This window comes from Tenebrio molitor, chromosome 5, assembly GCF_963966145.1.
Source record: "Tenebrio molitor chromosome 5, icTenMoli1.1, whole genome shotgun sequence".
Classification (NCBI taxonomy): domain Eukaryota; kingdom Metazoa; phylum Arthropoda; class Insecta; order Coleoptera; family Tenebrionidae; genus Tenebrio; species Tenebrio molitor.
This window is the reverse complement of record NC_091050.1, coordinates 5,605,150-5,629,193: the sequence shown is the minus strand read 5'-3', so window position 1 is coordinate 5,629,193 and position 24,044 is coordinate 5,605,150. Positions and strand designations below refer to the sequence as shown.

The window sequence follows — 24,044 nt, the reverse complement described above, 5'->3', positions numbered from 1 at the left end:
GTCTTGTAGAAAACACTGAGGTGTGATTGCGTCCCTCGGGATTCGCGCCCCTGGCGTGGGCTTCGGTTGCCGTTCCTTTAAATATGACGTTGTCTGTTTACATGAAAATTAAACAACAATAAATATACAGGGTGTTAGGTAAATGATCTGCCAAAATGTAAGCAGTTCATTATCAGGCAAAACTGGGTACATTTTTTTTTCTACCATTTTTTATTTGGATGCTAATTTCGTTCAAAATGGGGTACTGAAAAAATGTACCCCATCGTTTGAGATTCACAATCAAGAAAAGGTTTCGTTTCCAAGGATATTACTAAACATTTTTTACGGTAGTAGTGACTGCAATAATACAATTTTCAGTGGTTCTCAATGAGTTGGTGTACTTTTTTTGTCAACAGATTTAAAATGAACTGTTCAGCTGAGCTAAAAACGACCGAGGACTTTTTGAATCTGATCAGCATCCTGATGCTCTCTTTACAGTTTGGCAGGACATTTACCTAACACCCTGTATTACTGTAAATTGTACTTATAAATTAATATATTTCGTCATAATCCAAAGAGTGAAAAAATGCATTTGTAAACAGTTTTGACTGCTGCATTACGGAAATCACTTTTCACTACAAGTAAATTGTTTTCCTTGAAGCAACAAATTTATACTTACTTATTTGTATTTTTTGAAACATTTTGAAGTAATTAATAATTATCTCGCCCCAAGAAGAACAGCATTATGGTCAGAATATTTTCACCGATGATTGCGCAAAGACATAATTATGGGGAGTGAATAAAAAAAAATCAACCCCATCTAGAAACTTCAAACGGATTTCGTCCGGAATGCCAACCTAAATAAACTTTGACGTCCAACAAACTCACAAGAAGACTCAATCACGAGAACCTTCTATTTCGCATCCGCGGAGGTCTTCCGAGGCTGCGCCCTCAAGATACGTTGTCACACCTATAACATCTTTCATTCGCTCCATTGTCAAGTATCGAGACCCTATTTATGACTCACTCCAGTCCAGTTTTCTTAAACAAATCTTCGTTTAACAGAGACTTTTGGGCAGGCACTTAAGCAACCTCGTCCATCAAAGCACCGGTACTACCCTCGTCGAAGATCGCCTTGTCTACCTTCAAAAAATGTACACCTTTCGAACCCAGAACAACCAAACGCATGTTCAGATCTTCCACATATCCTTTAAATATCGTAACCGGCAAGAATTTCTCCTCAATCGAAACCGAAAACTTTAAAAGTGAAGCCCTTTGTGTCACAGCTTACACCGACTTCACCCTAGAGCTCTGGGAGTCGTGATCGCTGTCCATCGGCACCATCACCTTGTCCAAACTCTGATTTATCCGGATTACTCCACTCACTATACGGACGCAGGACCACGGACAAAAAGAACTTTGGATCCGGACTTTAAGACTCAGGATCCACACCGTTTTACTTTCTTTAGGTCGGTAAGTGCTTCATAACAGTTTGGGAAAAAGTTGGAGAAATGAAATCCGAAGGCTTAAATTTGTCTAATTTTAGAGATTTGTTATAAACACCTAATGAGCACTCGCTCATGTGCGTGTACTATTTTTTGAATTACGGATTTTACCCAAACATACCAAAGACAATTATGTAGTTGAATTTTAAGCGGGAAACGAGTGAAGATAGTTCGCTGTTTGCTTAACATGTGTTAGTGCAATTTGTAAATTTAAATCATAATAATAATTAATGTAAGTAAATATTAAGAAAGTTTAATAACTTATGGCCGGTTGCACCGCACTTTTAATCCAGTGATTAACTTTAAGTATTATTTAATTTGACAAGTTTGTTTGCAACACACTTTAAATAACCTTTAATCTTTGTTTACTAAAGAAGCCAAAATCGGCGAATTAACCCTTAAATAGAGTTTATGTAATGTCATTAATGTCAATGTGACTTCAAATTTACACAACATGGAAGATTTTGATGATTTCTTGGAGGACGAGTTATACATTTTGGAGATTATAGATTTTGGTTTTCCACGGTTCCAGTACACAAGGTCTGACCGTTTTCATGGACTGGATAAATTAACATTTTATTCGAGGTTCAATCTCATAAAAGCAAGTGTTTTACATTTTTTGATTTTAATTGAAGAGGAAATAGAATTTGCTGCAGATACAACGTAAGTTGTAAGATATTTCGCAACAAAAGTACATTTTACTTTAATTTTATTTACTTCTGATTCCGCTGGTTCCAATGTAGCATCACAATCAAACTCATTTGTAAGTCCTTATGCAGTTTTTTTGTTAATGATGCTCAAAATCAATCCTCCACCAGTCTTGTGTGTTTCCTTTTTTTCTTCAGCAGCCGTTTTTCTTATTTGTTGGACACAGTTTAAAAAAAAATCTACCAACACTTAATTTTTTCCTCCGAACTAACCACGTCTGTTTTTTGATTCGCTATGATACTCTTGTACTTATGTTCTTATGTACAATACTCAAAAGAAGCGTTTTTTCCTCCGGGGGATAATTCGGACAGCGTTTTCTCTTCTTTTTTGCCTGGTTTTTCATCATTTTACAAAATGGAAATCGTTACTTTTCGAACTTCTCACAATTTGTTTACGATTTACTCCGACTTTTTCCACTTTTTCTTCAAATTGTCAACTTTGAAACTGTCAAATAGTAGCGCCTCCAGCGAAATTCTTCTTCCGTTGTCAAGGGGTTTGTTTACAATTCGATGATTTTTGTTTAAATTAATTAATTAATCATGTTTACTTAAACAGACTTTAAAATATGCGGTGCAATGAAACAAATTTTAATACACCATTAAGTTTAAATCTCGTTTTAGTTAATACATGATTAACGAAAATGCGGTGCAACCGGCCATTAATATTTTTTAAAACGACATTTTTCATTCTCTGTCGTAGTCATAGAAACGTCATGGAAAAAAGAATATGTAATATAGGTACGTGCGAAAGGGCTATTGCAAAAGGAGTATGAAACTTGGATTACGAGTGATAGCGGGTGATGTAATCATACGATCCTTTTCCAGGCTTGCATTACAATTACTAACATTTCTTTATGTTTTGAGCATAGTACAGTCATAATCTAATCTTTCGTCCAACACGATTTTTCGACCCCATCAGCATATCTACTCCCATTTAACATTTAATAATAAAGGAGATAGTTACTCTTCGCTCTGAATTAAATTAATCGTAAATAAAAAAATAAATCACTGTAGGTGAGAACAGGTCGTGGTACTTAATATCAAAAATATGGAAGTGCAATGTGCAACTAAATTACTTACTACTACATACTACTAAGCAACTAAGCTAATATTAATTAATTGCGTTACAAAATAAATAGTCTGCACGCAATATACTTTTAATTACAAAGTACCTACCATAATTGAAATGCGTAAAAATATAGCATTTATGAAATGTTTCAGTTTTAATTATCTGGCCGAGACGAAGGTAAAGCGTGTTTTGTTTTCACTAATGTTAATGATATTTATGTATGCAAGTGACGTATTTGACCTAAATTTTCACTCCCAGTTAAACCAGGTTTCTTCATGAAGTCGGATTCCTGCCAGACAAACAGAACTCTATTGAGATTTATTTTTGATAATAATGGTACTTTACTAAAATTGGATTTGGGCTTTTACAGCTGTACCTTCAGTTACTGCTATTGCATAAATTCCATGAATAAGAATGATTTTCGTATTATCATTAGGTATCACTGTCTTTTTAGTCAGCTAGCTGTATTTAACAAACTGAAGGCATCGAAGAGTAATCTATAAGAATAATAAAAATAATACATACTAACATTATTAGTGATTTTGCAAATCGTTCATAACTTAAAAAATTGCGTTCAAATTTTAAATAAATATTGTTCTTATTGCAATTTTCCAATTTTACTAGATTTAACAGGATAAACAAATAATAAAAATTGTTATGTTAGCGCCATTTACCGGTCAGCCTGTACAGCACCGCGGATATTCGAAACCCAAGACGAAGGTCAACGCCAATGCATGGGTTTGCAATATCGAAAACGGGAACAGGGGAAGCAGTGCGAATTGAGACGCTTGAGACGTTAGAGAAAGAGATGTGCTAACTAATAATTGATTATTGTGCACCTCATGTGTCGATTAAAAATTGTTGTAATCGTCCGATAATTAAAAATTGTTATCTTGAGAAGGGTATTGCTTTTAGAGCAGCGGTGGGATAACACAAACCTGCCCGACCGCAAAGTCGCGAATTTTGCGAATTTTTGAAATTGAAGTAACGAAAAACGGTGTTTGTGATTTGTGTATGATTTCCTCGATGTCACCAAGTACGGACAAACTGTGAGTACTTTTTTTAAGCCGCACTTGCCCGACGGGGCTATTAAAAATATCAAGTTAGTGCATTTTACGTTGTCGCACTCTTGCGCAATATTGTGTCTTATCGAATTGGAACAGTGACGGTGACTTTTACCATACGTTCGCATAAAGTGTTTATTTACGCAAGGCGATTATAATTAAGAAAAGAAAGTGGGAAAAGATCGAAAAATCAGCTCATCCAAACGACGCGAAAAAGGGCCGTTTGATCGACGGACGAGACGGAACTCCAGTTATGATTGTCTTGACGAACGCTCTTGTGACTGGACGAGAAATTCAGATGGGGATGTTCGGCTGAGAAAATTAGAAGCGCTTGTAGATAGATTAATAAGACGCGAGTCGCACTCTAGTGAAAATAGTCAACACGTTGTTCGCATGGCGGTCAAAAGCGATTGCATTCCGGAATTTTTGCCCGGTAAACCTAACCAATCTTCGGTAAAATGGGTAGATAAGATTGATCAATTGGCTAGAGTCAACAAGTGGGATGAGAATACCACAATACAATTAATGCAGAATCGGTTGACAGGACTAGCACGTACATGGTACGATAATTTGACGACATACACCCACACGTGGGACGAGTGGAAAGCGTTATTAGTCAAAACGTTTCCCGATCATCATGATTTTGCTGCTACGTTACGACAGCTTCTCAATAGAGAAAAACAATTCCACGAAAGCATGACGCAATATTATTTTGGAAAAATGAATTTATTACAGGCCTGCAACATCACAGGCAAACACGCAGTTTCTTGTCTCATTGACGGATTAAGTGATCGCACGCTCCGAAACGGGGCTAAAGCGGGATGTTATGAAACCCCTGAAGAGTTGTACACTGAATATCTTTCCACATTAGTCGCGGAAGTCGCAGATAACGAAACGAAAGTTGCCAATAGGCGAGGCAAAGGTTTTGATCGTAGGAGGTTGGGAACCAAAATGAGCCCGAGTACGAATAAACGGAATGATAGCGATTCAACAGAGAAACGAATACTCCGGTGTTATAATTGCCACGAACCCGGACACGTTGCGGGTAAATGTCCCAAACCAAGAGTCGAGTGTGGCAACTGCAAATTACTAGGTCACGAAGCTGGCAAATGTAGACGACACAAGACGTCAGGTCCTAGTGTAAGGCTGCTGTGCCCCAGCGACACTCAGGATTGCTATTTTGTTGGGTGTGCAATAAATGGCAAACCCCTGAAAGGGTACATTGACACAGGTTGTAGTATTGTAACGCTTCGTAAGACAACCGCTATAGAACTACAGTTTGAGCAAAGACCATCAACACAGCTTATCAGAGGTTATGCAGGAGGAGTTACACCCGCGTTGGGGGAAGCAGAAGTTACATTAACGGTGGACCTCATCACGGCCAAAGTGACAGCAAGTATTGTCGAAGATCGCGTGCAAAGTGTGCCGGTTATTATCGGGCAAACAATTTTAAATCGTGCCGGTGTAACCATGGTGTTGCGCGATAATCAAATCAGACTCTTCGACAAACATTTGGCTGCTTTACCAGGGTTAGACGACCTACCCTCGCGAAAAGTTGCCTTGAGGTCAAAGGAGGACGTAGTAATTCCCTCACATATGATTGGATTCATCGAGGACTACAGCCCGGAGACCTACGATGGTGACGTCTACGTAGAAGCCACTACGAGGCAACAGCCGAACCACGAGTACAGCATCCCAGGCTGCATTACGTCCACAGGAGGAGTGATCTCGGTCCGCAATGCAGCAGATAGCAACTTGGTATTCAGTCGAGGGCAATTGTTGGTTCGAGGACTTCCATGTAAGTTGGAGAGCTCTACAAACGAGGTGAGCAATTTTTCTATTACTCCATGTAACTTGCAACCGTTTCTCGTGGACGATGTTACGAATCAACTCTGACAGAACGCGAACGGTTCCAGGTTTTGCAATTACTAAACGAATTTCTAGACTGTTTTGCTTCCGATACTAGCGAACTAGGTAAAACGACCATTTCAGAAATGCATATTGAACTTAACGACAAGTGTTCACTCTATTCAGAGACGCAGGGATGACATTTCGTTTGTCAAAATGTCAATTTGTCCACAATCAGTTAGAATATTTAGGTCACGAATTGAATATGGAGGGCATACAACCTGGACGAGCGAAGACTAAAGCAGTAAGCGAGTACCCAAGGCCAACCAATGTACACGAAATAAGGCAGTTCATAGGGTTAACCTCCTATTTCCGGAGATTCATAAAGAATTTCGCCACCAAAGCCAAACCACTTACGAAACTCACGAAGGCCAACATGCTGTTTATTTGGGGAGAAGAACAAGAAGAAGCTTTTCGATTCCTGAAACAACGATTAGTGGAACGCCCGGTGTTAGCTCTGTACAATCGAGATGCTCATACGGAGCTGCACACTGATGCATCTAAACATGGTATAGGCGGGATTTTGTTACAACGACAACAAGATCAGACGCTAAGACCAATTTGTTATTTTAGTAGGCAGACAAGCAAGATAGAGGAAAAGTACCATTCGTATGAGTTGGAGACCCTTGCTGTGGTCGACCCTATGAGACGATTCCGTATCTACCTGTTAGGAATCCACTTTACGGTGGTGACTGACTGTAACGCTGTACGAACCACGATGACCAAAAGAGATCTCATTCCGAGAGTGGGACGATGGTGGCTGCTGACACAGGAATACGACTTTAGTGTTGAGTACAGAGCCGGTCAGAAGATGGCACACGTGGACGCTTTGAGTAGGAATAGTTTACAAAAGGAAATAAACGATCACGAAAATGAATTTTACGTGCACCACATGAGCATCAACGAAGACGACTGGGTTCTGGCTGCTCAACTAACGGACGAATTGTGCAAACACATACATGCTGTCTTATCCCGACAACCAGAGGATAACGAGGACAAGCGCATACATTCAGAGTATGTACTAAAGCAGAACCGAATTTTTAAAGTAACACCAACAGGTGAAAGGTGGGTTGTGCCCAAGACTGCACGTAGTCAAATTGTTTTTTTCCATCACGATAACGTCGGACATTTTGGTGCCGAGAAAACGCTGGAACTAATCAAAGGAAAATATTGGTTTCCAAAAATGAAAAAAATACGTTAAACGTTATGTCTCCTGCTGTTTAGCATGTATGTACAACAAGGAGCCCACGGGGAAGCAGCCAGGTTTTCTTCACCCTATTCCAAAATTTGACATACCCATGCATACGATACATATAGACCATTTAGGACCATTTGTCACGAGCGCCAGAAAGAACACGCATTTGATTCTGGCTATAGACGGGTTTACGAAGTTTGCTTTCCTTAAAGCAGTACGAAATACGTCAGTAGGGCCAGTGTTAACGTACCTAGACGAGATTTTTAGTATGTTTGGAGTAGCACAACGAATTGTTTGTGATAGAGGAAGCTGCTTTACCAGTAAACGTTTTATCAGCTATTGCCAAACGCTTAATATTAAAGTTAACCACAATGCTACGGCAACACCTCGAGCCAACGGGCAAGCAGAACGGTATAATAGAACGATTCTAAGTTGTCTAGCTGCCTCTACGGATGATGAGCGAAAATGGGACGAAACACTACGTACGATACAATGGGGCTTAAATACAACGGTAAACAAAACGACTGGGAAAACCCCATACGAGTTGCTCTGGGGATACCAGCCCAGGCAAGCAAACGATGCCTTTTTGAGCACAGAGGTGTGTGAAGTAACCCGGGATGACGACCTTCCGGCAACACGTATTAAAATTGGTAAACGAATTAGTGCAAAACAGGCACAACAAAAGACTCATTACGACAAGAAACGACGAGCTGCACCTACTTATACGGTGGGCCAGCATGTTTTGATACGAAAAGTTATTCCGACAAATGACGGGAAAAGTAAAAAGTTGTTGCAACACTATAGTGGTCTTTACGAGATCACAAAAGTTCTGGACTCGGACCGGTTTGTGGTACGAGATCTGTCTCAATAGATAAGATGAAACCATACGACTTGAATTCTGAGACGGACACGGACGACAGTAGCAGTGATGCTACTGGGCAAAACGTGCCTAATATGTCTGAGCAAAACGTGCTTAATACGTCTCGGCAAAACGTGCCTAATATGTCTGAGCAAAACGTGCTTAATACGTCTCGGCAAAACGTGCCTAATATGTCTGAGCAAAACGTGCTTAATACGTCTCGGCAAAACGTGCCTAATATGTCTGAGCAAAACGTGCTTAATACGTCTCAGCAAAACGTGCCTAATACGTCTGGGCAAAACGTGCCTAATACGTCTGAGCAAAACGTGCTTAATACGTCTCGGCAAAACGTGCCTAATACGTCTGAGCAAAACGTGCTTAATACGTCTCGGCAAAACGTGCCTGATTCGCCTCAATAGGGCAATGACGAAAAAGTACAAGGACAAAAACGTTGTCCTGACACGAGGGTACCCGTAATGTTTGAGCAAATACGTTGCTGAGCAAATACGTTGCTAATCGAATACGATGTCCGGACGCTTACGAGAATACATCACCTTTGATACGAAAACGAAAACGATGTTGACAAATACGTTGTCCCAATATACGAGTGAAAACGACACTTGTACCTGTTAGTGATTGTATTCATATACGTTAAGACGATACTGATGAGCTCATCGCGTTGATTACACGTTGTACTAACACTAATATTATTTATCTTACAGTGAAACGTTGACTTTTCCTGTTTTCTCGTTTTAGCTATGCTGTGCTGTAACTCCACGAGGACGTGGGCAAATGGAGCGTGGCCGAGCTGTTAGCGCCATTTACCGGTCAGCCTGTACAGCACCGCGGATATTCGAAACCCAAGACGAAGGTCAACGCCAATGCATGGGTTTGCAATATCGAAAACGGGAACAGGGGAAGCAGTGCGAATTGAGACGCTTGAGACGTTAGAGAAAGAGATGTGCTAACTAATAATTGATTATTGTGCACCTCATGTGTCGATTAAAAATTGTTGTAATCGTCCGATAATTAAAAATTGTTATCTTGAGAAGGGTATTGCTTTTAGTTATTTCTTTTTATCAGTACATAATGTCAAAACTTATGACATTATGTAATTTGAATTAATAACATCCTTTATCTCACTAGTGTAGTAAAGTGACATTCACCGCGCTACTCAGTAAATTGTCACGCAAAGGAAATGTTTGTAGTGTTTTCGTGATTTCGTTGGTATAAAAGTTGCAATAAGTGTATTTGCTCCCATCTCGATGTATGAGGAAATGCTTTCTGTATGTTGTACATGTATCATGTATCGTTTGAATGTTAGCAGTGGTGGCAAAAACGTAATAGAAACTTAAAATGTTTCCAAACTAGTAATTATTTTGTTTTTTGTAATAATTTCTTACGGTAGGTAAGAAAGAATTAATAGCAGATAAAACATTGTATGTACGATGTTCGATGAGTTGTCCAGTTCGATCTACGTCCTTGTTGGCTAAATTTCCCATCTTGTGTCGTAAAATAACATTATGATACTTATATAGTAAATTATACCTAGACATGTTATGATTTAAAATGCAAATACATATTACGAAAACCAGAAATATAAAAAGACCAAAAAAATCGTCATGTGTGAAATGTACTATAAAATTTTTTTATCATTCATTATTGTAAGAACAAAAAGTAACTACAGTTTTGATTATAACATTTTAGTACCTAGCGTTTTTCAGTTTAATTCGATATTACATATTATATTTAAAAATTAAATTAACAAGTAAAGAATATTTTCTAATAAAACCAATCGAATTAATCAATTTTTCTATTATGTATATTAAAAAAGAGTCAATTGTTACAGTAAAGAAGAGGTTAACTGTATCAAAATTTGATCATGAATATAATATGTAATTACAAAACAATTTTTTTTTTACCTGAATCATAATCCCTGACCTGTTTTTGACACTAAAATGCGTGCGGAAAAGGGCCTTTAAAACACTAAAGCTTTAAAGGTTGCTTAGGTAACAACAAATTCACCTACATTTTGAACAATGATGAATGCACATTTATAGATAATTTATAACAAAAACGAATACATATTACATGGGAACGAAACAACAACAATTGACCATTTCTATATCAACGATAAATGACACGGATTACTTGGGAAAAGGTAATTCAATTTACTTTTTTCGTTATAATTTTCAGATTGTAGTGCAGATATAATAAAAAATAGCGTATGATACACGACACACGTTTATAAGGGCCTTTAAAGCACTTGCCACGTTAAAGGCACTCCACTAAGCGTCGTGCTCTTAAACTCGTCGCGCGTGCTTTAAAGGCTTCCTTATAAACTTGTATCATAATATACTATTGTTTACCCGGTCTTACGCAATACTTTTACAATACAATACATATCTTATTGAGACGTTAAAGACTGGGCATAACATATGTGTACAGCTGTTACTACACAGCTGGGTACATTTGTTACAGATAACTTAAAAATATGAAAATCTGATTTAAAACATACGTAAATTTATTCAAAAAAAAATGTTGTGAGCTACATATGTATTTACAATACCTCCTCAATTAAATAGACATATGGTGGCAATTCATTTAAAATTATGTAACTGTTCTGTGCTAAACTTAGTACTTATCTCGCAACATTTCTGGTAAAATTACATTACATTACAATATACTTAATGCTGTTAAATTTTGGTTCTTTCTATTTTGTTTATGATCAGCGTTTGTCTGTATTATAGGTACCTAATGTTTGAGATATTTGAATTATACCTACACTTCGACTGTCATTCGAAATTTTGCTGTTACTGCAGGTATTCCAGTATTCGCAACTAGTTTTCGTCCATCTCTTAATGTATAAACGTGAGTAATTTAATTATTCATTTGGTTAGGTAACACTATTACTTGATCTGTTGGTAACCATATGCGAGTACCTTGACATCGGTGAATAGTAACTACATACGTGCAAATGACAAAAATGTACAGAGTATTAATGAATAGGCAAATATCTGTAGGTACGTTGTTGTTACCCAGACGATGTTAAAATTTACCACAAAATCTCCATTTTGCACATGTGCTACCTTGTTGACTTATCACTGTCTTCGTTCTCGTGTAAGGAACTGGCCAACAGCGATCATCAGCTAATTCAAGTTCTGGCTCGGTAGACAACTGACAACAGTTCAGTTGCTGCGTGGATTCAGAGTGGACTAGTAGGTGTTGTGAATAAACTGTGTACTGTTCACAGCCGATTACGTGCAGAGCTGAGTTCACGGAACGAATAAGTTATAGTTTACAACACGACACTAGCACAAATAAATGGCTGCTAAAGATAGTGAAAATGGCGTAAAAGGATTCCAATTTCGTAAAGCTACAAACACAACCAAATGGGAAAATTTTCAAAATGCAATTTATAATCCTTCGACCAAAGAATTTCTTGGAAGAACGGGAAGCAACTGGGGTAACTTATTTCCATGAATGTTTTAAATGGGTTTTTTGTTTGCGCGTTTGGATGATTAAACTGAGTCGCATTTTCTGGATCATATCCCAATGATATCGTGGCGGAGGGTTACATGCGGTATTAAATGTTGCCGTTTTTTATCCACATGTGCTTTGTGTTTCGTATATTTTTTATAGATGGAAGTTCCATTTTGTGTTAGTCACTGTTACGAACCTGTAAACATTTGAAAGTGATATCTTTTTATTGCTTATTGCCTGCTGTTGTCTTGTGCAACCTCTACACACATACTGCTCGTTGTTACCTGGAGAGTGCGATTTTAACTTTAATCGCCGACGGCAAAAGAAAAAAAGCGTAATAAATCGTAATTTTCCACCATACTTACAGCAGATGAAGTATTTTTGTTGGTCGTGAGTCTAAAAATGTATTTAGAACTTTGTATATATAGACGTGGTTGCTTTTTCTCAAGCTGCTCCCGCGCGTTAACTCTGCACATTTCATTTTTTATTTTAATATTTTCAAAATAATCAATATATTTTTTTTATTTGCAGTATTACATGTCCTTGACATAAATAACAAAACAACAATTTAACCAGGTATCATTGTATAATTAAAAATATAAACATATTAAGAATGTTTCAGATATACTTTTATTTAGTATTAATTTAACAGTTCAAATAACAAATTAAGCCAGAATTTAAAATTTTTTAGCCCTTATTCGATGAAATCAAGGTTTAATTTCCATTCGAAAGCAAAGCTAAAAGCTTTTTTAATTTTTCTTCATTTATTTCATTTATAATTATAATTTTTAACTATGTAGGTATTACGAATATTTACAATGGGCTATCAAAGAAGCAAAAAAAGTATTGAACGATAAATTAAGAATAAAAACTGACGATAAACATTTTCTTATGTTTTTATAGATGGACGCTCCATTTTGTTACCGTAAACTTTTAAACTTGTCGTTTGGTTGTGTTTTCACTTCCATACCTATATTAACAAAACGCAAATTTTTTCTAATAGTCTTTTCTTAAAAAATGATTGTTTAGAGGTCCCTGAAATCTTATCCAGAAATGTTCAAAATTGACGAATTTGTACCGATTTGAAAAAATTCCTTAAAATGGTGGATACCAAAAACTTTAAACGGATTTTTTCTAAACCATGTTTTTTTAAAATGGCTGCCCTAGTATTTCAAGAACCACTTAACCAATGGGCCTCAAACTTAGTGTGTACCTTGAGTGGACAAGAAGTTTACTTTCTAGTTTTTTGGCCCTCGAAAAGAGAAAGAGAAAACGAAAAATTCAACAGTTAAGTTTGGCAGTGCCGCATTTTAAAGTGTATGTTTTCAGTTGTTAAATAAGTAGGTACTTACACATATAACATTTTCCAAATTAACGTTTCGCAACATGTAATAGTTTCTCATATGACTTTGGGACCGAATGACGTTAAAATACGGAGGAAGTGTTAATTTAGAATAGTTTAAAAACTGTAATTTTTTACCGGACACGGAAATTTGTATTTAAATGTAACAGTGCCAAATTAATGATACGAAGCCTCCAATTATAAACAATTACATTTTGTTTAAACATATAAAGATAAATTTGTTATTTTTATTGGAAAAACGAATTGATAATTTCGTCAGACCGAAATTGGTCACGTACTGCTCTATATTTTATGTTCCAAGTACAAATCACCCATATGCATTATTTGCTGTTTTGTTTTTAACGTTTGTATTGTTTTATAGTTGTTTACCAGCCTTATCGTAGGTACCTCATTAAAGTATTTCATTTGATATGAACATATTAATGTTCGCTTCAATAAAAAAGACTTATATATTTAAAACCAAAAATAAACTAAGGATTTTTAAGCTCTTTTGTTTTTTTAATGGTCGGAAAGAACGTTTGTAACTTTTTAATTTGTATATTTATTTAAATTTAACGTCTCAACATAATCTCAGCCTCAATTTCAAAAGGTAATTAGATTTCCCTGGTGATTATATTGTACTTTCATCTTTGTTTATGAGATACCTCCATGAAGCTCAACATCTATAGAACACCGTGATAGTCGCACGCTATTGGACATTGTCAGGTTCGATTGGATACGTAAAACGAAAAGGTTTACACACTAACGGGAAAGTTCCGAATGAAACTAGTGCAAACCGAATTTATATTAATACCTGCTTACGTAGAACCCCGTATTTTTACTTCGGGTAGAATGTGTTGAAGAGACCCCTTACTGTCTTGAGAGATAATTCAATATAATGTCATAACTTTTATGGCAAATACATTTATTTATCATGTTAAGAACAACGTTATTAATAAAACCTCTTTTAAACGATCAATAAGGCACGAGGTAGATAAATCAGGTAGGGGCAGGATTCATGACAGTGTGTTAATTTGCAAATGTGTGTTTGTGAATAATTAATGTTTTTAAAAGGGCGTAATTTTGTTCTAAATTATGGCACAGCAAGAATAATTTTTTTGCGTTAACCCAATTAACACCAGAGAGTTAAGAGGATTAGGTTTGTTAGAACATTTTTGGCAAAATTGATTTCGGCACTTATTCTATTTAGGCTCTGAATTTTGCAGTTAAGTTACCCAGTACTGTTGCCTTATTTGTTTGTATCTGTGGTCATTTATAACTCTGCTGATAAGTAAATATGTTATAATACATATATGGATAAGAAGATACATGACCTACTTATTTTTTTGTGGCAACCAACAAATTTTTCATTAAATCTATTCCTAAATATTGTAAGATTGTACCTCTGAAGAGAAATCATATTTGTATTCGTCAGGTTGTACAAAATTCTGTTAATTTTGTTATGAAATTGTTTATGCACTGAAAAATATGCTAATGTTATTTATAGAATTGGGTCATAACATTTCGCATCTGTTAATATTGGCTGGGCACGGCAAGGTCTGGTTTCCAAGTAATTAAATTATTAATATATAAAATTTAATTTTTTAAAATTTGTATATGTTTATATTCTATAAATTCCAAAATTGCATTGCGGAATAATAATACATAACATAATTGTTTCTAACTTTGGAATTTAATTAAACTACATCTGTAAAATTTGATGGTAAATTTTCCTTAACATTTTTCGTTTTTTGGGGTTCATAAATTTTGTCATCTACATAAATTGGCTTGGCACATACCCGTATATTTTGCTGACTTTACTATAGTCACACCTGGAGTACCTGATATAGATCTTTGGTTATGACTAATTTCCGGAAAATATTATGTGCAGTTTAAGATCGAACCAATTTAAAATGAACGAAACACTTGAAATTCCTCTAAAGTCACATTTATAAATTTAAACCAATTCTAAATTTAAATGACAGATTCACTGTGAAAGAATTGCTCTTATACATTCATGTATTTTTGTTGCAGGCAAACTTCTACTGTTTTACTCAGTATTTTACGTGGTATTAGCAGCACTATTTGCCATCTGCATGCAAGGTCTTTTAGCAACACTAGATAATACGGAACCTAAATGGAAACTAGATAGTAGTTTCATAGGTACGAATCCAGGATTAGGTTTTAGGCCCATATCGTCAAACACGGACGAAGGATCGTTGATTTGGTATGATCCTAAAAATGAAACAACTGTTGCAAAATGGGTGGATCTGATCGACGAGTTTTTAGCACGTAAGTTTGTACATCCACAACTTAGAAAGTTATAAAAACGTATTTGTAGCCTACATGAAAGACCAAAACGGTGACAATTTTGAGAACTGTGATTTCGACAAACCTGCAAATGAAAGTAAAGTGTGTCAGGTTGACTTGAAAGATTTTGGGGATTGTTCGAGACAAAATTCTTATGGATATAAAAGCGCTTCGCCGTGTGTTTTCCTAAAACTTAACAAAGTAAGGTTCTGATTTTTAACATTATGATTTATGAGTATTAGTGCATTTTTTTTTAATGTTTTAGATATATGGTTGGGTTCCTGAATATTATACGAATGCTACCGACGAAATGAAAGAATATGACAGTGATTTTGCTAGAATGGTAGACACAGTAGGTTGAACTAACTAACAGTAAAAACACTTTTTATGTTTTTCGATCTTGTAGAAAGGTAGTGATCGTCAGATCTGGCTTAGTTGTTCAGGAGAAAAGCCTGTGGATAGGGAAAATTCCAGAGATTTTAAATATTTCCCAAGCCAAGGATTTCCTTCATTCTATTTTCCTTATACTAACACGAAGAATTACTTAAGCCCGCTTGTTGCTGTACAGGTTTTAAATCCTACACGTAAGTCTGCCAAACTCGAAACATTTTTTCAAATGTTTTTTCTTTTAAAAAAAATAAAAATAATCAGATATCAAAAGAGATGGACTGGTCAAAATTGGTTACCACACAATTTAATTTAATGAATATGCTAGTTTTATGGATTTTTTAAAAACTGATAGTTGCTTCTTAAAAAACAACTTTAAAAATGACAGGCATATAATTAATAATCGGTCGATTACATACTTCAACGTTCATTTCTTAAAAACTGCCGGTGTTATAGGTGTGGTAATTTTTTTCATTGAATTGCGAATGTGATAAATTAAATTTTACTATCCCCGATTGAGTGCACAATAACGGAAGTCTTAATAGTGTTAGTACAATATTAACCGACAACAAATATCTATTCGTTGGCTTAATTAGAAGCGTTCATATATTGGATAGCGTGTTTTAGTCGATCTGCGAAGTACCGCCTATCAGAGAGAATCTGAAAATTGATAAGAGGGTATCCTCATTTAAACTAGTGCTTATTTACTCAGAATGAGGATTTGTATCTGATCAAACAAAATATTCAAAAGGAAATGTGTAAATAGGAGTGAAATCATTAATTCAAGTGATGAATTTTTTAGACCTGCTATTTTAAATAGGTAAGTAGTTACTTACGACAAAAAAAAATACAGTAGTTCCTCCTGCAAGTAAAAGAAAATGACAGTCGGAAGTGTAATGATTTTACCGAATTCGCCTGATAATTAAACTGATTCATGGTTGATTAATGCATTAGCAACAATGCAAAGCCAAGAGCTTATCGCTCGCTAAATATGGGCAAGCAATGGCGGTTTATGACAATACTGTGTACCTACCTACTGTGTTGTAATTGTTGAGTAAAATTACAACATACTACCTTTTTGTGGGCAAATTTCAGTAATCCATACATCGAAGAAATCTAAATTAAGATTTTTTTATTTTACGTAATTTTTTTCCTTAAAAATATGTCACCAAACGGAACTTAAAATTTATTTAAAAAAATGGAATTGTCATAAATTGTAGTGTGTTTCTCAAGGGGAAAATGCCAGTCCGCCTCCAATAATAGTTACATAATCATTTCTTATTATACTTTTTAAACAAATTATAAATTATATCTAATGTATACCTTAGGGTACGTTTATGTTGGAGCTACGATGAGCGATAAAAGCGGCGACAAGAGCGAATTACCATTTGAAAACCATGACAGTTCGCTCTTGTCGGCGCTTTTATCGCTCATCGTAGCTCCAACATAGCTACGATGAGCGATAAAAGCGCCGACAAGAGCGAACTGTCATGGTTTTCAAATGGTAATTCGCTCTTGTCGCCGCTTTTATCGCTCATCGTAGCTCCAACATAAACGTACCCTAAGTATAGAAGTGGCCATGTATTTTTTCGCATTTTTAGTAACTATTTTTTGTACCATACCTGACAATCGGCAATATAAATATTTGGTTTCATTTCTAAAAATACTTGTAAAAAGTAACTGTCCTTTTTTCTTTTCAGCAAACGTAATTATTAGTATAGAGTGCCGCGCTTGGGCGGCAAATATGAAATATAAAGGGGGCGATCGTGACCGGGAAGGATCCGTTCATTTTGAAATTTTACGAGATTAATTAATTAAAGTTAAGCGACGAACCAAGCGATTATTGGCATAGTACTTACAAGTTTCGTAGATACAATTGCTATTTTTATTTTTGTTTTCAATTGCACATAACTGTTTAATTTTAGCTGTTGTTAAATCTTTTTTGTTTTTGTGTTGTATGACAACGATAAATGGTACTGCTGGGACTTACAGAACGTGCTGTCGAGTTGATATTTAATTAAACAGTAATAGATTTATATTATAAAGGTGTTTTTTTTTTTAATTTGGCGTCGAAGTAGGCGTTGGAGAGTCGATTAAGATCGCACCACTCGTGTAAAAGCGTAAGATTTAAACAGCTGATCCGTGATCCGTAGCCTGTATAGTGCGTTCACAATCGACAGTTCAACGCCTACTTCGACGCCAAATTTAAAAAAACACCCGTTATATACGTTATACGTGTGCATACATATCCGGTGCGTTACTTCAGTAAAATAATTTAGTTTGTTAGATTTATGAATCTCAGTACATTTTTACATATGTACATTCTGGAGAATTATTATGTAATTTACGTTTTCTCTATATTTTTATTTTATGATGTTTTATCGAACTTATTGTGTCATCAACCAATTTTTATATACGGTTAGTAAATGTTATTTATTTTTTACTGTTTAAAGTTTAATTGTCATCAATACTCATGTATGAATCTCAAAAAAAAAATAGTTGAATAAAACTCATATAACTATACAGCTGTAGAATAAGATTAAATTATTGTAGTTCTCAGTTTAAAAATTAGATAATGTCAAGTTCGTTTCAGATGTTTTGGAAAAATCATGTAATTTATGTTAATATGGTCACTTTAAAGATACCTGTACAATATAAATATTTTTTAAATAATTATGCAGGTAGTATTTTATTAAATTTACTTGAACTCACAGTTATACCACTGTCGTCTGTCTACGTTATATTCAAAGTATATTTGTGAACATGTTTTTGTTATCCTGAAAACTACCTAACAGTGACTCACTAGTGAGCGGATATTTTCCTAACACTTTCACACATAGTACTTTGTGGAGTTCTTTAAAATACTCCCTAGAAGCAGCACCTGCGTATTATATTTTTTCCAAGTGTAGTACAATTTTATTATGAATTTTTAGCACAACTGAAATAATTATGTATCTGTTCATTGAGATTTGATCTTCGTAAAATTTCATTTGAAATCAATTGTACTAATTGTAGTTAATACTGCTGCAATGTTTTATTTAAAACCACCAATTTTAACCAAAAACTAAACTAACGTTTTGTTTTTTAACTAACATTTCCAGATGTCTCATCTCAATGAATTTATTTAAAAAAATGCCAATGAGGATAATAATTAACGTAGAAGTTTGTTTATTGAAATGTCAATTAAAAACCAGTTTAGTGTATATAAAATAAACGTGACATTTTTGCTGTAACAATGACCAACATTTTTATGAATTTTTGGTATGCAGAAAAAATATAGTTTTCAGCAGAGCTCCACAAAACAGTCAAATCATTTTTTATTGCCTATAGTGTTACGCAATTCTTTCCGATTCTAGATTACTTTATTTTCACTGTGGTAGTGTATTAAATTTTTGTTGTGCGTATAATTTTTACTTAGTGGTAATAAAACATTGCGACCCAGTTATCCAAGCGTTAAATAATAATTACAGTATTTCACGTGGTGGTGGTTGTTTCTTAATTCGCAGCTTTAGTCAAATTGTTATGGTTAAGACAACTACTGTGTTAACTGTAACAGATGATGGACGTTTTTCGTTGAAACAATGTCTAGGAATTAGAAGTGATAATTTGTAGTGTTAGGGAAGTATGTATGTTAATCCAATAGTGCTTATTGTAATTGTATGATTGGTCCATAACAAAATATTTGGCAGCCTGTAGTGTAAAGGGAATTGCCGTCAATTATTATTCCAAAGTGCCTAAAAATATGAATTATTTTCGCATTTTTAATACTAGTCTTTTGTGGTAGCGTGTGTTTTATGTAAATCAGTGTGGTTGTCGGGAGGATAGGTAAATAAAACAAATTGTACTAGTACATAAAATATAATTGATTTATTTATATCTGTATTTATATTCTTTATACCTATAATATATTAATATATCTCTGTCGACTGTGCACGAAGTAGCACATATACAAACCCAATTTTAGCCAACTTTAAACAATATAGATTAGATTGTAATATACTTAATAGATTAACATTAGAGTTATATAATTTCATTAACCTATATGCTGTATTATATAAGTATATATATATATTTAAAATTTTTATAGGTACAAGACGTTCCAGCCACTTAAAATTCATTTAATTAATCCTGCTTCATAAATACATACATACTATGTATGGGTTTGCTTTACTATACACATGACTGGAATAACAACACATATATCAAACTACAGGTCAGCTGCGACGGCGACACCGTCGTTAGACATCACATCACTAATTAAATTGGATAGCACCACGCCAAGTACGGAAACACGTATAAAAATACCAAAACTTACGCTTTGGTCCTCTAATTATAATAAGCCCTGTTTAATAATACTTTTTATATTCCACTCTCAATTGGCCAAACGGTAGAGTATCGCTTACTTTTAAGTTTTCAGTGAGCAAAGCGACCACACATCAATTGCACTTAGAGAAACGACGTAATCCATATTGAAATGATAATTCCTACTATCGTTACCAGGATGGCATAGAAAAGTGGCGTATTCGAAACTGTCTTTAAGCGGCTAACTTGCAACATTGATGTCAGTCCCAAACGGTTTTTGTGAGGGTGAGTAGGTGAGTTGGGATTTGTTGAAATTTTTGATACAACAGCAGGTTCGGCGACAGCTGTCGAAAAGTGCAACAGAGGAGAGTAAGGACCCATCAGTTCGCCCGTGGACGTCACTCTGACCGGACACACGCGAGCGCTATATTCCATCCCCGGTTCCAAGTTCTCTATCGAACATTTGTTCTCGGCGCCTTTGTAAATCTGCAACAAAATTGTATCATTACTCGATAAAATCTACATTTTGTTTCGGTGCAAGCACAATGTTGCATTTGACCGGCGCCGTCGACGCCACCCAACAACAAAATTGCGAATGTTATTATTATTACCTCTTTGAAAGACAGATCCTTTATCCTGGCAACTTGTACTTGGAAAATGACAGCGTCCACGAAAAGATTTTTAGAGGGCATCCATTCGATCGTACAACTTGTCTGACTTACTTCTGCTAATTTCGGTTGTTTGATTATAGCAGGCGGTGCTATGCTAGTGGTGAATTCGTAAACATCCGAAAATTCACCGACGCCTGCATCGTTCGATGCGCAGATTTTAAACCTGTATATTGTTAGTTCATGCAATTTATTAACTTTGTAGGTGAGGGCTGTTCCTTTGTAGACACATTGGAATTCGTGAGTACGCCCGTTTTCCATCTCGATTAGGTAATGCGTGTAGTCGACGTTTTTACCTTCACCCCACTTCAGTTTGAGATAATTGTGTCCGATGCCGATGCATTCAAGTTTCGGAGCTGCGGGTGGTAGTTTTAGAGTAGCTACCCTCAACACCGACGAGAGAGAGCCAGTGCCTATGGCGTTTACGGCTTGAATTTTGATTTTATATGTTGTCTCCGGTTGGAGGTTGTCTAAATGATACTCTGTAACGGGGCCCTCAGTAACAATTAGTTTGTCACCGAATTCGATATTATAATGGGTGATTTCCGAACCGTTGTCAGCCGGTTCGTTCCAATTGAGCGTTATTGACGTTGGAGTTGATTCGCTACGCAATGTCGTCACCGTTGCGGGTGGTGCTGCGGGCGTAACTGTTGCCGAAATGGGCGAGAAGAGACTGCAACCTAAAATTACAAATGATGCAAACTTCAATATTATTAAATTTCTACCAAGCGAGATTACGAACTTGCTTTAAAACTACATACTTTTATTTCCATTCCTCAATATTTATACTTCATTAATATAGAAAAATTAATTAGTAAAAAAACAATATAGATTACCAATTATTCAGTTCACTACTCATCTCTCAAATGGTACGCTATTGTTTTCATTTTATTTTTAACTCTTATCATTGGCTCTCAACAATATAATCAAAAATATATCGTGACCGATGGCCGTCAAGTTCAAAAATTAAACACTTAATTTTATCATACAGGAAAACTGCGTATTTTAAAATAATTTTATGGTTGAAAGTCTCCTTTTGGTAGAATTGTTTTATGTAACACCATCAATGTCTGTAACAGGAATGCATAATAAAAACGCTCAAGTAAATACTTTTAGATTTTTTGTGATTATGTTATGACGTATCCATTTGGTGGCCTTCATTATTCCGTTCTTGTGTGTTGCAAGATACAAAATTTTTAATTAACATAACCTATGATGTAACTTTCACTTGAATTCGTTAACAACTTTGCCAAACATTCCGCTAATCAGCTGAAAGAAGCGTGCCAAAAAAACTTCTTTATGTGTTTACTGCTTACTTGTCTTGGTGATTTATTTGAATGAATTAGTAAATTTTTTTGGTGAGTTTCAACTTTGTTTGTCTAACCGCTGTCAGTTGGATGTTCAAAACATAATTTCGATGATCACATTTACGCTTTCTTTCGTTTAGATTTAAATTTTACGACCACAATTTGTATTAATGTGAATTAATTTAACTGATTAAATACAAACCGGCCGAGTTGCATGCTTGAACCCGGAAGTAGTATGTCGTGAACGGGTTGAGGCCTTTGACGTCATGGTAGCTTTCTGACCCTTGGTACACTAAATGGAAGTCTTCCGTTGTATTTTTTGTGCTAACTTCTAGTCTATATTCGAGAATGGGGGCTCCGTTACACTGAGGCTCCGGCCACTCGACGAATATGTGGAATGGTGATTTGCAAACGGTCGACAGGGGCGTGGGAACATCTGGCGGAGCTGCTCCGCTGGTAACTTTCAGTTGGTCCGACCACTGTCCTGGACCTATCCTGTTGACGGCTCTCACAAAGAATATATATTCACAGCCCGGACTGAGATTCACGGCTGTACATTCAGTTTCTTTAGTTTTACAAACTAGATTTCGAACGTGGTCGGGTGGACTTGCCATTTCCACTTCGTACTCCATGACGGGGGCTCCCCCGTTATAGTCGGGTTGGCACCACCTGATCGTGATACTGTTTGATTTGGGCTTGCCGTGCATCTTGGGAGCCGCGCACTGACCCGGACCGATTGCGTCCGTCGTCACCGTGCACGGATTTGAATAGTTGCTACGACCGCCGGCACTAGTACAGCTAGCACGCAGCTGGTAGGTAGTGCCAGGGGTCAATTTATCACAGACAGCTTCCGTTTCTTTACCAGTATAAACAACTTCATATCCACTACCAGAATTCACTTCTAATGTATATTCAGTTATGTCAGCACCACCGGTATAATTTGGAGGTTCCCATTTCAATCTGAACGAATGGGCATGGATTCGGCCTTTAACTATAGGCTTCGACGGTTCCTTCGGACGGTCAGGGAGCGTCTTGTAAGTGACTTCGTCTGACCACGGCGACTGACCTCCGTCGTTTTCTGCGCGCAATCGGAACTTGTATTCAGTAAAATTACTTAAACCTGAACAAATGCAATACGTGTCCCTTCCGTTATATACGGGACGGTAACTAGTGCTCGAGTCGTTCATTTGCAGCATGAAGTCGTCATCTATAGGCCTTCTGCTCCACCGTAAGTGAAGAGTATTGATCGAAGCTTCCGCTAGGTCAGGCGGTGCAGGTTTTGTCGGAGGATTGTTGCAGGTATTGTACGTGACTACATCGGAGTAACTGCTTTTGCCGATCTCGTTGACGGCAGCCAGTCTGAACCTGTAAGGGGTCGCTGGTTGCAACTTATGTATCGTGTACTGCTTCACTCTGCTCCTGTGGAATTCCACGAACTCGCCTCCCTTGCCTTCGTCGTACTCGAGTATGTAACTGGTTATGTGGGATCCGTTATCGTTCACGTTGTTCCACTTGAGTTGTAAAGAAGTTTTCTGTCGTTGGTGCAGTTTGGGTGGCTGCGGTTGATCGGGTTCGCAAGGAGGAGTTGTGAATTTGAGCGGATCAGTTGCGGAACCCTGCAGTTCATCGTAATGAACTTGGAGACAGACGGAATACTCTTGGCCTGGCCTGAGATCCCGTATGCGACAAGACAGCGAAGTGCCGCTGTATATTGACTTAAACTTCATCTCTTTACTCTTATCACTAAGTAATACTTCGTAACGCAAATCACCAACATCTATCTCGGGACTGTCCGTGTTTGAAGCTTCGGATAATTTGGTGGGCGGCGCCCACAACAATAAGGCACTTCGGGAACTCAGTTCAGATACCTGAAACAAAATATAATTAATCGGTTGCAGTACTCGAGGTGGTTCAGACCTCATGTTCAAAAAATCTCATTTTTGAAAATTATTCGCTTTC

At 36.4% G+C, this 24,044-nt stretch overlaps 3 protein-coding genes across 12 annotated transcripts in view; 2 read left to right on the top strand and 1 right to left on the bottom strand.

The window, feature by feature from the left end:
• Positions 1-4,315: 4,315 nt before the first annotated feature.
• Positions 4,316-9,337, top strand: LOC138130099 (uncharacterized). Of its 3 annotated transcripts, none has more exons than XM_069046470.1 (2): positions 4,316-6,122; positions 9,043-9,337. In XM_069046470.1, exons 1-2 carry the CDS (start codon positions 4,718-4,720, stop codon positions 9,099-9,101), a joined length of 1,464 nt encoding a protein of 487 aa, XP_068902571.1. In that variant the 5' UTR covers positions 4,316-4,717; the 3' UTR covers positions 9,102-9,337. The 3 variants fall into 3 exon arrangements, 2 of the variants coding, with proteins under 2 accessions (XP_068902571.1, XP_068902570.1); XM_069046469.1 differs by having other exon boundaries at positions 4,316-6,148; XR_011159496.1 differs by having other exon boundaries at positions 4,718-6,741; positions 6,806-9,337.
• A 2,099-nt stretch (positions 9,338-11,436) lies between these two features.
• On the top strand, positions 11,437-19,684 carry LOC138130106 (sodium/potassium-transporting ATPase subunit beta-1-like). 2 transcript variants are annotated; one of them, XM_069046479.1, is made up of 6 exons: positions 11,437-11,752; positions 15,146-15,403; positions 15,453-15,622; positions 15,687-15,773; positions 15,828-16,005; positions 17,509-19,684. In XM_069046479.1, the coding sequence occupies exons 1-6, from the start codon at positions 11,611-11,613 to the stop codon at positions 17,616-17,618; spliced, it is 945 nt and encodes a 314-aa protein (XP_068902580.1). In that variant the 5' UTR covers positions 11,437-11,610; the 3' UTR covers positions 17,619-19,684. The 2 variants fall into 2 exon arrangements, with proteins under 2 accessions (XP_068902580.1, XP_068902581.1); XM_069046480.1 differs by lacking the exon at positions 11,437-11,752 and adding an exon at positions 14,009-14,114.
• The window catches only part of mtgo (miles to go), a 37,892-nt gene continuing 33,495 nt past the window's right edge, over positions 19,648-24,044 (bottom strand). For all 7 annotated transcript variants that reach the window (XM_069046457.1, XM_069046454.1, XM_069046451.1 and 4 more), the window contains 3 exons: positions 22,288-23,953; positions 20,722-21,458; positions 19,648-20,596 (listed from right to left, as the gene is read on the bottom strand). In XM_069046457.1, coding sequence (XP_068902558.1) covers positions 20,255-20,596; positions 20,722-21,458; positions 22,288-23,953 — 2,745 coding nt within the window. In that variant the 3' untranslated portion in view covers positions 19,648-20,254. The remainder of the gene's footprint in view (positions 20,597-20,721; positions 21,459-22,287; positions 23,954-24,044) is intronic.

Bases quoted from the DNA above. Each gene is read 5' to 3' on its own strand.
- LOC138130106 (XM_069046479.1), top strand. From the start codon at position 11,611: ATGGCTGCTAAAGATAGTGAAAATGGCGTAAAAGGATTCCAATTTCGT. The intron at 15,623-15,686 runs GTAAGGTTCTGA...TTAATGTTTTAG, and splicing joins TTTTCCTAAAACTTAACAAA to ATATATGGTTGGGTTCCTGA. The intron at 15,774-15,827 runs GTAGGTTGAACT...TCGATCTTGTAG, and splicing joins TTGCTAGAATGGTAGACACA to AAAGGTAGTGATCGTCAGAT.
- LOC138130099 (XM_069046469.1), top strand. From the start codon at position 4,718: ATGGCGGTCAAAAGCGATTGCATTCCGGAATTTTTGCCCGGTAAACCT. The intron at 6,149-9,042 runs GTGAGCAATTTT...TTCTCGTTTTAG, and splicing joins TGGAGAGCTCTACAAACGAG to CTATGCTGTGCTGTAACTCC.